We start from the raw sequence: 13,321 nt of genomic DNA on the forward strand, positions 1-13,321 counted from the left end.
TACTTACTTGTAGCTACCTGTTGCAAAGCGACGAAATCTCGGAGTGTGCCACGCCTGTTCGCATGTAAGAAAACGGCTTTAAAAGGTTAATTAAACATGAAAAATATTAATAAAAGCAAATAGATTTGTATAGAGGTGTTAATATAATTATTAACGATGTTCGATTGTCGACATAAAACACTTCTTCAATTTAGTAGGTACTTTAAGTAAATGTGTAATACTTATTGTGTTAATGTTATCATTTTTGTTTCAGGAAAAGTCAGGAGAGCCTTACTCGGGCAAATTATCTGTGAAGTCGGATCTTAGTCCTGTTTTTGGTAAGAATTTTCTTTTAAAATAGAACTTAACTTAAAACTGGACTTTAGTTGGGTGGTTTTTCGTTAACTCTTAAAAGACACTCCTCCACAATAGTCTAAAAATGTTTCTTTCTTATAGTTCGTTATTTTAGCATTAGAAATAAGGTAAACAAAAAAAATAAGTCACGGCAAATATGTAACAATTATGAATCTAAGACGATCATTTATATTCTTCTGCTTTCATAAGTAATAGTTACTGATTTTTAAAGCGTTTTTCAATTAAAAGACATTTCAAGATCGCTTACCTTCTTTCTAATGCTAAAAAAAACGAACTATGTATAACAATGCTGCCCCGTAGGGACGTGAAATTGATTTTGTTCTTTTGTAGACGTTGATTCTAATATTTGGTATTTAATATAGTATCGACAATTTTACAACTACAGAACTTACCTCTAAATTTTATAAACGATCTTAGTCTCTTGAATACTCGAAAAACCAAAAGCTAGTTAACTGTTTCATCACCCGTAGTGATGTGAAATTGATTCCGTAGGTGGGAATTATCGCGTCCCTACCATTACCGGGAATTATGTATGTTTTATCCGAGGCTTATAATCATCTGTCACTATTCTTACATTTTCGTGTACCAGCTACGCCTCTGTAGGGATGCGCTGTCGATATTTTGTATCGATGTTTAATATAATTTTTCAGTATTTGTGTAAATATGTCACCTACTTAACCGTTCCTTTAATTTCCTTCCATTAATTTATGTTTTTGAAGTGAAAACTTCTTAAGCGGCGCTGAGGCGCTGTGCACTTTTTGTGATGGGGAAAAAATGTAAAACTCACGACAGGTCAAATTCGACAGATTGAAAATTCGTAAGACGAACACGTGACCTGATCGAAAAACTGTTACAATGTCATTGAGTTTTCACTTCTGCCGGCACTCCCGGAATTGCTTTTTTTTATTTAGCAATAATCTCATAAAATCTAAAAACCATATATTAAAAATGTGTTAGGTTATTTATTGCCGTTATTATTAGCAAATCCCTTATGATATTTTGATAGTTCATATTTAAAAATAAATGTCAAACCAAAAAAATTTAGGCTTTTTAAACTTATCATAACGTAAAAGTCGTACTTACGTACTACAATATAACATAGTTGAACTATTATTTTATTGATTGTAAAACAATAAAAATAAATAACCCTATATAATAGAGACCCTATATTTGAACTATTCATTATGCTTCGTTCCTAAGTCATTACTTGATGTGGTCATTAAACGTTAACATTTACTGCCAAGAACCCGCTAGGTGGGTTCATTTTGTATTGGAAATGGGGCGTTCGGCACTGAAAGTGTTAATAAACTTTAATTGACGATGGAAAGGACTGTATAAGCAGATTATATTATGGCAATCATTATGTCAAGTAAATATGAAATATACAACGCCGTTAATATTTAATTCTAACAATATATATACATTTTTATATTTATAAATTTCCATATGAAATTATTACAGCGATGAATTTGTCCTGCGGTTGTAGCATCATGGTCGCATTTTTATCGCCTGTCACCATGCCTGTCACGTTCTAACAAGTATGTTGGTGCGAGAGTGACAGGGATAGTGACCGGCGATAAAAATCCTACCATGCTACTGACGCAGTTCTAGTGTGAAATTAAGCCCAGGTATTAGACGCTAAAAGACTAGAATCTTGAAGCCGTAGTCTTTTGTCTTAGAACAAAAATGGAAGAAATAGAAACTTCCTCGAGTCATTTAGACGTCCTCGGAGCACTTTGTTATTTTCATACAATTTTCTATTGCTCATGAAGAACAGGAAAACCGATAGTGCTCCTGCTTGAATTCGAATATTTTCCTAAACCTTCCTTTCTTAAATACAACCGTCTAACCCCAAGAAACTCAGTTAACTTTTGACTCGATGAACCCACATCCCATCACTAGCGCTCGTTATTTGTTGTTATTAGTGTTGTTTTTTGTTATTTTTTTCCCCGGGATTTCGACGTAACCGGTTTGGGAGCTAATCTGATCAGCTCGCCACGACTCGGGTGAAAAAACGTGCTGCGTAGGGTTGGTACCTAAGACGTTTGGATTCACTTGCTGTGTTGGTATGTGAGGTGTTAATGCTTTGATTATTTGTTTAATCAGTAAGATATACATTAATTATTGTTTTGGTTTTGATTAGGTAAAAAAATATAGATGAAGTTTAAGCTTAGACGATTAAGCTTAAACGATTTACTTTTAAGTATTTCAACGTTTTGGTAACCTATCTTTACCTTATATGTACAAATACGGTCCTATAACGGAACTCTCTGCCAAATGCCAAGTTTTGGCAACCCTATCCAAGGTGTAAGGCCCGTCCGAGGTGCGAGTTATGGTCCACAATTAAATCCGCGACGCCATGTTTGCACGTAATTAGACATTCGTTAACTTTACCTTATACTTAAACGGTCCCATCACATTACCTAGTGGGATCCTGTGTAAAATGCCAAATTGTACAGAATTCCTTTTAAGAGCCCGTCCCAGGTAAGAATTATAGTCCACAACTCCACAATTGCTTCAAACGTTTTACTTTTAAGTATTTCAACGTTTTGATAACGTATCTTTACCTTATATGTACAAATACGGTCCTATGACAGAACCCTGTGGGACTCTCTACCAAATCCCAAGTTTTGGCAACCCTCTCCAAGGTGTATGGCCCGTCCGAGGTGTGAGTTATGATCTTCAATTAAATCGGCGACGCCATGCTTGCACGTAATTAGATATTCGTTAACTTTACCTTTACTTAAACGGTCCCATCACACAACCTAGTGGGATCCTGTGCTAAATTCCATGTTTTGGAAACCCTGCATTAGGTTCTACAAAATTCCTTATAAGAGCCAGTCCACAATTGCTTCTACCATTGTACTTTTAAGTATTTCAACGTTTTAAAAACCTATTAACTTACACAAATACGGTCCTATGACCGAACCCTATGGGATCCTCCATACTACTGTGATTCTGTGGCGCTCCACGGGTTAAGAGCCAGTTCCAGGTGAGAGTTATAGTCCACAATTGCTTCAAACGTTTTACTTTTAAGTATTGCATCGTTTCGATAACTTATCTTTACCTTATATGTACAAATACTATCCTATGACTGAACCCTGTGGGACTCCCTGCCAAATACCAAGTTTTGGCAACCCTGCCAAAGGTGTATGTATCCGTTTAAGGCCCGTCCAAGGTGTGAGTTATGGTCCACAATTAAATCCGCGACGCCATGCTTGCACGTAATTAGACATTCGTTAACTTTACCTTTACTTAAACGGTCCCATCGCACAACCTAGTGGGATCCTGTGCTAAATGCCAAATTCTACAAAATTCCTTTTAAGAGCCAGTTCCAGGTGAGAGTAGTCCACAATTGCTTCAAACGTTTTACTTTGAAGTATTTCAACGTTTTGATAACTTATCTTTCCCTTATATGTACAAATACGGTCCTATGACCGAACCCTGTGGGTAGGGGTCACAAAACCGTGCGTATTTTAGAAACCCGGTTTTTCGGTTTTTGTGTAACAGCAAAACCGGGTTTCCGGTTTTTTCGGTGATTTCGATTTTACGTATAATTTGTAAAATAAGCAAGTATTTTTAGGATCAATGCTTTAATATTAAGTCTTCCACAACATATTCACAATACCTAATGGGGATATAGGAAATCTAACGCCAACGCGGAGGCGATCAAGGACTGGGCAGATAGGAACAACACTGTTTTAGCCGTTTCTAACCAAGGCAAAGGAACGTTCAAATCAGCTCGATGGAGGAGAAGTGACTATACAACCCGGACCTAGTCTTCACATTTCACAACAAAGCAAGAGCAATAGATGGTACCTCGGTGGCCGCCGAGCGGTACTCTCAATACTGCCTAGTATTAGTTGTCATAGGTCTGAAAATACCGATGGTTGAGTCGTATCCTGCCTAACACCACCTCGCAGAAGTTTGCTTATGCTGATGACCTGGCCCTTGTGACACAAAAAGACAGCTTAGAAATGGGACAAAATACCCTGGAAAAGGACCTGGATCTTTTAGATGACTATTTCTTTCGGTGGCGTTTGTGCCCCAGCACTTCCAAGACCGAGGATCGAGGTGTCCTGCTTTCACCTTTGTAACAAACTGGCCAACAAGGAGCTGAGAGTAAAGTTAAGTGGCAATCTTCTCCGACACAACTTCCTTCCTAAATATCTCCGAAGCATCCTGGATTGAAGCCTCAACATCAAAGAGCACCTAAGCAGCTTATCTGCTAAACTGGGCAAACAGATATAACGTTGGAGACTAAAAAGCTGTTTATTTATGTAATTAGTGCGTATAATGTATTGTTTTTTTTTTATTTGCTCTTCACAGTAATGTATATATAAAACTGTAAAATCGAAAAACTCGAAAAAGCCGGTTTTATCAAATTGAAAACCCGGTTTTTGCAATTGGCTGTAAACCCGGTTTATCCGGTTTTTTCTATTTCGGTGAAACCGGGTTTGTGATGCCTACCTGTGGGATCCTCTACCAAATGGCAAGTTTTGGCAACCCTGCCAAAGTTGTATGTATCCATTTTAAGGCCCGTCCGAGGTGTGAGTTATGGTCCACAATTAAATCCGCGACGCCATGCTTGCTCGTAATTAGACATTCGGTAATGACGCGTTAAGTGTTTGTGTTTCAGACTGTTTTGGATTGGTAAAAATAGCCTCTAAAAATCATACTTTTAGCTTTTTAGTGGCTTTTTTTACCAATCCACTTAATTATTATCTAAATAAAATTCTATCTAGAATGTCTTTATTTCTTTTGACATAGTTGATTGAAAGTTCAGGATATAGGTAGTTTGGCAATCGCATCTCTTTACGAACCAAAACTTGTCAGTCAAGACAAGACACATACAATTTTGAATTGTCAAAATAAATATTTAAATTAGAATGGAACATGCGACTTTCTGTAGGCCTCTGGGCGGCTTCAATTTATACGTGATATACCTATCGACAAGGAAAATATAAGCAATAATAAAATGTAGAACTCATGATAAAAAACGTCACAGAAATATTTCTAAACAAGCTTTCAGTAAAGACGCCAGCGTCAAAATTTCACTAAAATATGTCTATCATAACCAGCCCAATTCATAACATATAATTTACGTCCACATACCCGTGTAATATTTTAACCGCAGCCGCATAAATGTCCACTATCTCTCCATCGATCTGTTAAGGACATAAAGATGTATATTTATATGACAGTTGAGCATAATACGTATATTAATCCGATTTTATCGGCCGCATTAGTAACGCTATATAAAGTTTGATTTATGCTCGGAAATTATTATATTATTTTGTGTAAAAATTTTTGGAGTTCATGTGATATGATCGTATTGTGTACAGTCAGCAGCAGAAGTTGCTAAGCAGGCGAGGTGTTCAAAATTACCTTGACGCGCTCTTATTCTCTAACAATAATGTTACGTCAAGATCATTATGAACACATGGCCCGCTTAGCAACTTCTGCTGCAGACTGTATTAAGGTCAATACGGGTAACAGCCGTATTCGAACAATGATAGGTACCTATCCTTATTGCCCACACTTCGGCTGTCTCTGAATTTAATTCTGACTGTATCTGACTTATTTCGAAAATGACCGATTCCATTACGGCGTCAACAACTAGCATTTACAAATTGACACCGTGCCAAGCATAAGACGTCATTTGTCGATAGCCGATAACTGACAAGACCAAATCAGAATGCAACTGTTCACGCTTGGGGCTCTACAAAAAAAACTGGGCTCGCCCACCGAGGGTTCCGTACTTTGGGGTCATCCATTAATTACATCACACGTTTAGGGGGAGGGAGGGGGTCAAGAAAATGTGACATGTTGTGACTAGGGGGAGGGGGGAGTCACAAACTTTGTGATGTCACTTTAACTTCATCAGTAATCGAAAATTTATTTAAATTATTTTATTCGCTATACAGTTAAATAAAAAGTTTTTGAAACGATAATCGTTTTTATTCGTTTAATTTTATTTCTTAATCAGTTTTGGGTTATAAAATTACTAATAATTCTTTTATCAAAAATATTTCGATAAAATTTTAAATAAATATTTGCCGATTTCGTTGAAGAAATGTGACGTCACACCAGGGGGGAGGGGTTTGCCAAATGTGACCAAGTGTGACAAAACCTAGAAATTCGTGTGACGTAATTAATGGATGACCCCTTTGTAGTATAATAGGTGTAAATCCTAATAACTTCTATCCTAGTCATAATCCTAATTTTAGTCACAGGTGTCCCACCAAATGTATAAACCTGTCACTTTTACCACCTGACACCATTACCTTACCTTATTATAAGCAATTCTATTATTATTGGAACTCGAACCTCATCAATCTGTCTCGCTCGCACGCGCTCATTATCTGGCGCTTATTTGTCTTGCGTCTCGCTTCAGCGCGCTAATGGTTTCGTCGGCTCATGCTTAACGCTAAGGCTGGGGTTTTTGAGGAGATGTTAGCGGTTAGACTCAACGTTTTTATTGAGCGTATCTTTTGAAACTTCTTTTAATCGTACTTTTTACTATTTCAACTGTAGTGTGAACAATTCAAATTATGTGTTCTTAATTAGTGCAATGTTATTTATGAAATTAATATATAGGTGCAACACTAATTTATTGTCGAAAATGTATATTGGCCTAATTAATCTAAACGAATAAAATAACACTCGACCATCACATACCAGAACAATATTAAAATGGTGAAAATTTATTATGATAAATGTATTTATTTTACTCTTGACTACGAAATGCCATAACACATTGAGTAGTCAAAAGTCAAATTAAACGTTGTCTTGTTGTGACGTATTTTACCTGTTGTCTGGAAATGTACTGCTACAAGCTACAATGTCAATAACTTTATAAATTTTAAGTGGAAATGTACTGCTACATTAACTTTATATTAATTCAGAATCGCCTATTATAAGTTATTACTACAAGCCATAAACAGGAATATAAAACTAAAACTACCTACAGTTATTACTTATTACTCATATAAATTTGTAGAGCACCCATTTCCCGCTACGCTAATCGCTCCGCTACCTCACCGCCCCGCTCCCCGCTCCGCCCCAGACGTGTCCCAGCACCATATCGTGTTTCTAATTGGAACTGGAGATGCATTCACGACGGGCGTTTAACGACTTGTTTTAGATTGTTATGAAGAATCAGGTTTTAAAGAAATTCTTATTTCGAAAACATCGTAAGTCTCTTTGTAAAGTTTGGCGTTTACGACCTTTTTAAAATTAGGTTTTATAGAATCTCTTCGTTCGAAAAGATACTAAGTGTCTTTGTAAGATTTGGCGTTTAGGTTGTTTTTTAATTGTCGAAACTTAGCCTTTGTTAATGTTTATAATTAATTAACTATGGCGAGTAGGTGTTACATGATGTATGGTGAGAATTAATGATCCTTTTGTTTAATTGGTCTGTTTGTGCACATAATGTACAGTGCAGTGATTGATATAATTAATATAATTAGGTATATAATATACCTGCTGCAAATTGCAGCTTTCTAATACTTAGTTACTAACGATCACTGAAAGCCGCGGACGGACGGACGAACAGACAGACAGACATTGCGAAGCGAAACTATGAGGGTTCCTAGTTGACTACGAAACCCTAAAAAGTCATAATCGTCGTTGGTAGAAATTAGAACATTAAACTTACCTTATAAATAAAGAAAATAAAATATTTGATTATAATTTGTTCATTCCAAAATATGTATGTCGAGACTAAATTCTCAGCAGCCATCTAAAAACAAGTGCGAGTCGGACTCGCCCACCGAGGGTTCCGTACTTTTTAGTATTTGTTATAGCGGCAACAGAAATATGTAGATCATCTGTGAAAATTTCAACTGTCATGAGACACAGCCTGGTGACAGACAGACGGACAGACGGACAGTGGAGTCTTAGTAATAGGGTCCCGTTTTTACCCTTTACCCTTTGGGTACGGAACCGGAACTATTAGTTTCGCAAACACAAATTTACGACATTTTCTGTATACACCCAATTTATATTAAAAACACGATCATTACCGAAATAATTTAATATAAATTCCACCCGACCGCAAACTCGAATGTGACTCAACATTAACTATCGTGCTGTTTCATTTACTCTTAACTAGTATTACTGAGGTGCGAAGGAGAGCATTTGAGTAGACCACCTGGGTCGCTCAGGTAGTTTCCGTCTGTTTGTATAAAGCCTGGGATATAGTAAATTATATGGTTTAATATTTTGTATACTTTCATCACCCTAAAATGGATGTGCTGAAAAAGTTTGAGGCCCACTTGCACCATTCCACTAACCCGGGGTTAACCGGTTAAACCTGGAGTTACCATGTATACCAGTACAATTTGACACTGGGTTGACGGTTAAACCGCTTAACCCCGGGTTAGTGGGATGGTGTATGTGGGCCTAAGTATGTAGGTACCGATATGAAAACAACTCCTAATTCTATCTTTAGATTTTTTTTTGAGAGCACAATATATCGGTTATGTACAGTCACCTGCGATAATATGTTACTCTTCGAAGGCCGCAAAAATATGTGACACGCTCTTATGGCTCTACGAATAAGATCTTATCAGATATTTTTGCGGCCTTCGTTCTGTAACATATTATTGCAGATGATTGTGTACCAAAGATTTATGTCTTTAAGTGCATATGCTGTTATTTTATACATTTGTTTTTGATTATCGCATAAATGTTCATGTGTAGGTTGGTACCTATATACCTGTACAGATAAAAAAATAAGAAAAAATCTATTTCTCGTTTACTTTTATATAATAGTATGCTTTATATTGCTCCTTATTGGACTAAATACTATTAAAGTCACTGTTATAAACAAATTATAGCTTTGTATTACTGGCCAAAAGTTATTTAACCTCCTAAGTCCCTGCGTACATTTTTTTGTACATGTTCCAAAACCTATTTTGAACTTTTATTGTGTAACTAAGGGTTCCAATTTCAAAAACAAAACAATTGCTTCTGGGTCTCAGGAGGTTAACCAATTATTGGATCTAACCACAGACAAAACATCCACCAGACTTAGCATAGTCGCGCTACCCCCTCTGCCACGCATACGGTAATTTTACTCCATGTTCGAGTCGAAAGTGTCTTTGTGTGACGTCCGTGTCTTTGAACGGACCAATCACGGCACGGGACTTCGCTCACCTCGTCCCGCGCACCCCCGCATATTTGGCATCATCGGTTGCATGAAATAATTGCTCTAAACTCAGTCTAGAGGATTCCTAGTCTATGGATCTAACATATAACATATTAGTTCGCAAATAATTTTCCTTATACCTACTCAATTATCCCAAATCAGTTCCTAGAAATCTAATTACAAATGAATAATTATCGCGTAGCGTCCACTAGATGTTGGATGGTTTTAGTTGATTGACATCGGCATAATTAAATGGCATAACCTTAGTTTTTAACTGAAATGAGTTAAAAACCAGTTAAAACACGTTTTAAGTTTGCGTTCCTTATAAGTATAAAAAGAATATAGGTAGAGTTAGACCAAGAAAAATCTGCACTGCCACGATTTTGATAGCACACGCAGTGCAAGTGTTATTTTAAACGCCAAACTGCTATTTCAGTCAGTCTCGGTACAAAAAGTACTGAGGTTGACTGAACTAGCACGACAAATACGAACGTTTCCGAGTGAATGTTTACGATGGCAAACAATTATGCACTACATCTGTTCACAGGTAACGAACAGAGTTATTTTACTACCTATTTATAGTATTTATCTCATTTCACCTCAAACATCTAAAATTGAAATTTCGTAATCAGATTTTCGATATTCACGGTAAACCGGTTCAGATATTATTGCTGCTGAGTGTACTTTATCTCGTAGTCTGTTCCGGTACTATCAGGCGTGGCTCACTCCGCGATTTCGTCGCTTTGTTACAGGTAACTAAAAGTACATCCGTTCCACACCAATTTTGATGGCTAAGCCAAGCCATAAGCCGCGCGTGGCGCTGTCGCCACCTAGCGGCCATAACTGTCCTGATCGTAACAGACGCGTTTTGTAAGAGAGTGAGTCTTCTGTACCTAGTACTATTATTTATTATGTGGTATTATTGCAGCAGAGTGTACAAGACTCGAATAGCCCAGCCTTAGTTCTCGGAACTCCGGCGGTGGCCTAAGCTAATATTTACCGAGCATGTTACACCGCTCAAATTCGGGGCTACCGGTTCAATTCCGAGTTGAATTATATTCAGATAACTGCGTTTCTGGACCTACAGTAGGGTTGGTTTGCGATGGCAATAGGGATATTGACAAAGCCTCGTGCCGCCCAATGTACATTTGGATGTACACTCAGTTTCGATGGAATGTAAACCTTAATTAAAAACAAAGTAGGTAGCATTTCAATTCAACCTAATTGAAAATACAACAAGAATCTCACTCGTTTGGCTATAATTTTGTATGGTGGGTGGCACGAGGATGGATAGATAGACAGACAGAATACTTACTCTTTATTGGCACAACTGATATTAGTGATTGTGTGGCATATTGCATTTTCTAAAATATTCTAAGGAATAAATGAGGAAACTATCACTAGGTAAGTGGGATTGAAGAAATAATGTCTAAAAGAAGTCAAAATGTTTAAAACATGTAGCCGGGTACGTTTTCCTCTTACTTCTTTTTTTAGGGTTCCGTACCCAAAGGGTAAAACGGGACCCTATTACTAAGACTCCGCTGTCCGTCCGTCCGTCCGTCCGTCTGTCACCAGGCTGTATCTCACGAACCGTGATAGCTAGACAGTTGAAATTTTCACAGATGATCTCCATATTTCTGTTGCCGCTATAACAACAAATACTAAAAAGTACGGAACCCTCGGTGGGCGAGTCCGACTCGCACTTGTCCGGTTTTTTTATGGTTTTATTGTTGCTTTTTACAAGAAACGGGATAGATTGAGTTCATAAAAATCGAGTTAACAAGCGTATTTTGGTCTCAAAAACTCAGAGTTACTTAATATTTTCTGGTAGAAAATATACAAATTGACTTCTTTATTATTTTGGTCTCAAAAAAGCTCTAAAGAGTTGATGTTTTGAGGTACGAATTTTTACATGTTGAGTTTAGGTACAGTCGACATCAAAAATATGATTACGTTTTTCGCCTTATTACAAAGGAGTAAGGTGCAAAAGTGTAAACATATCTTTGACGTCGACTGTACCTACATTAAGCATCACATCAACAGCTGTTTCTTTTACAACATGCCCAAAAACACTGAATCTCCTTTTTTCTTTTTCACGTTCCTCAAGTCAAACAGATTTCGAGATTAGCACCCCCTGACACACATACAGCGTAAAATGCAAACTTCCACAAGTACAAGTAAAACAAAAAGCCGGCATTAGTCCTCTAGAGCCGCGGAATGAGAGTTACCGAAAACGCTCACACTTTGCGGCTAGCGCAGTCGACAGTTTTCAAACAGTACGGTACTCTACAAAATGCAAGCTTCCACAAGTACAAGTAAAACAAAAAGCTGGCATTAGTCCTCTAGAGCCGCGGAATGAGAGTTACCGAAAACGCTCACACTTTGCGGCTAGCGCAGTCGACAGTTTTCAAACAGTACGGTACTCTACAAAATGCAAGCTTCCACAAGTACAAGTAAAACAAAATGCCGGCATTAGTCCTCTAGAGCCGCGGAATGAGAGTTACCGAAAACGCTCACACTTTGCGGCTACCGCAGTCGACAGGTTTCAAACAGTACGGTACTCTACAAAATACAAGCTTCCACAAGTAAAAGTAAAACAAAGAGCCGGCATTAGTCCTCTAGAGCCGCAGAATGAGAGTTACCGAAAACGCTCACACTTTGCGGCTAGCGCAGTCGACAGGTTTCAAACAGTAGGTTATTTTATAGATTATCTAGAGGGATATACGTCTGGCATTCCACAAAAAACGTCTATTTTATCGGGCTACGTATAACAGATACCTTAATAATACAGACATCATGCTAAATATCAGCTTTATCAAAAGTGTTAAAAAAATGCGTCACGTAAGTCCCCGACACTTTTCGGGAATTAACTAAAACTACAGATTATGTCCTTCAAATCTCTAGCATCTAGTAGATGTGTCACAGACAAATCTGTCAGCGTATATTCTATATGTTATTTGAAAAATTACCGTGTATATGTTATATAGATCTGCATGACGTCTGCTATCCTATTACCATTTATTGAAATAATTCTTCAGTCTATTTTTATTGACTGAGAACGAGCGTACGTCTCTGTTTCAGTTCAGGCAAAAATGCTCTCGAATTTCGGTGTGTCCGGATGTTCTCCTCTACAGGACGCATTTCTCAACCGATTCTCTTGTCTCTCTAAGATAAAAATAGTTTATTATTCAAGTAGGCAAATTACAATGCGCATATGAACGTCGAATAAAGCTACACCGGCTCTGTTCTCCGAGTCTCAAATTTGATTAACATGTTCAATAAATTATACAGCTTTTTTGTCGATTAAGTTTTTGTATCCGTTACGTGTACGTAATGTAATCGACATAACAACACTACTGTTTTCATACTGTCCACTGCGAAGCTGCGCGCGCAATTACTCGAGCAAATGACTCCTCGTCCTATAATTTCTCCCCTCGTGAAGGGATTTATTCCACTGACTGTACGTATTTTTAACTCGACGTACGGCGCCGACTGTACACGGTACAAGCTATATTTAGCCGGCGTGCAGGGCATGTGCATTGAAATTCATTATCGTATAAAAAACGAAGTAGGGAAAGCAGCGTCAAAATTATATAAAGGAGTAAACTATAGTTTTGAAAAAAAAGCAAGACAAATTTTCTTTAGATTTCTCAAGGGGTAATAAAGGAGCAGTGGTGGCCGAGTGGATATGACGTCTGACTTTCAATCCGGAGGTCGCGGGTTCAAATCCTGGCTCGTACCAATGAGTTTTTCGAAACTTATGTACGAAATATCATTTGATATTTACCACTAGCTTTTCGGTGAAGGAAAACA

At 37.6% G+C, this 13,321-nt stretch overlaps 1 protein-coding gene across 2 annotated transcripts in view; it reads left to right on the forward strand.

The window, feature by feature from the left end:
- The window catches only part of LOC134801470 (protein pangolin, isoforms A/H/I/S), a 234,364-nt gene that overhangs the window by 119,473 nt on the left and 101,570 nt on the right, over positions 1–13,321 (forward strand). For both annotated transcript variants that reach the window (XM_063774070.1, XM_063774069.1), the window contains exon 3: positions 254–317. In XM_063774070.1, the coding sequence (XP_063630140.1) occupies positions 254–317 (64 nt within the window). The remainder of the gene's footprint in view (positions 1–253; positions 318–13,321) is intronic.

The sequence above is a fragment of the Cydia splendana genome, chromosome 22 (genome assembly GCF_910591565.1).
Source record: "Cydia splendana chromosome 22, ilCydSple1.2, whole genome shotgun sequence".
NCBI lineage: Eukaryota > Metazoa > Arthropoda > Insecta > Lepidoptera > Tortricidae > Cydia > Cydia splendana.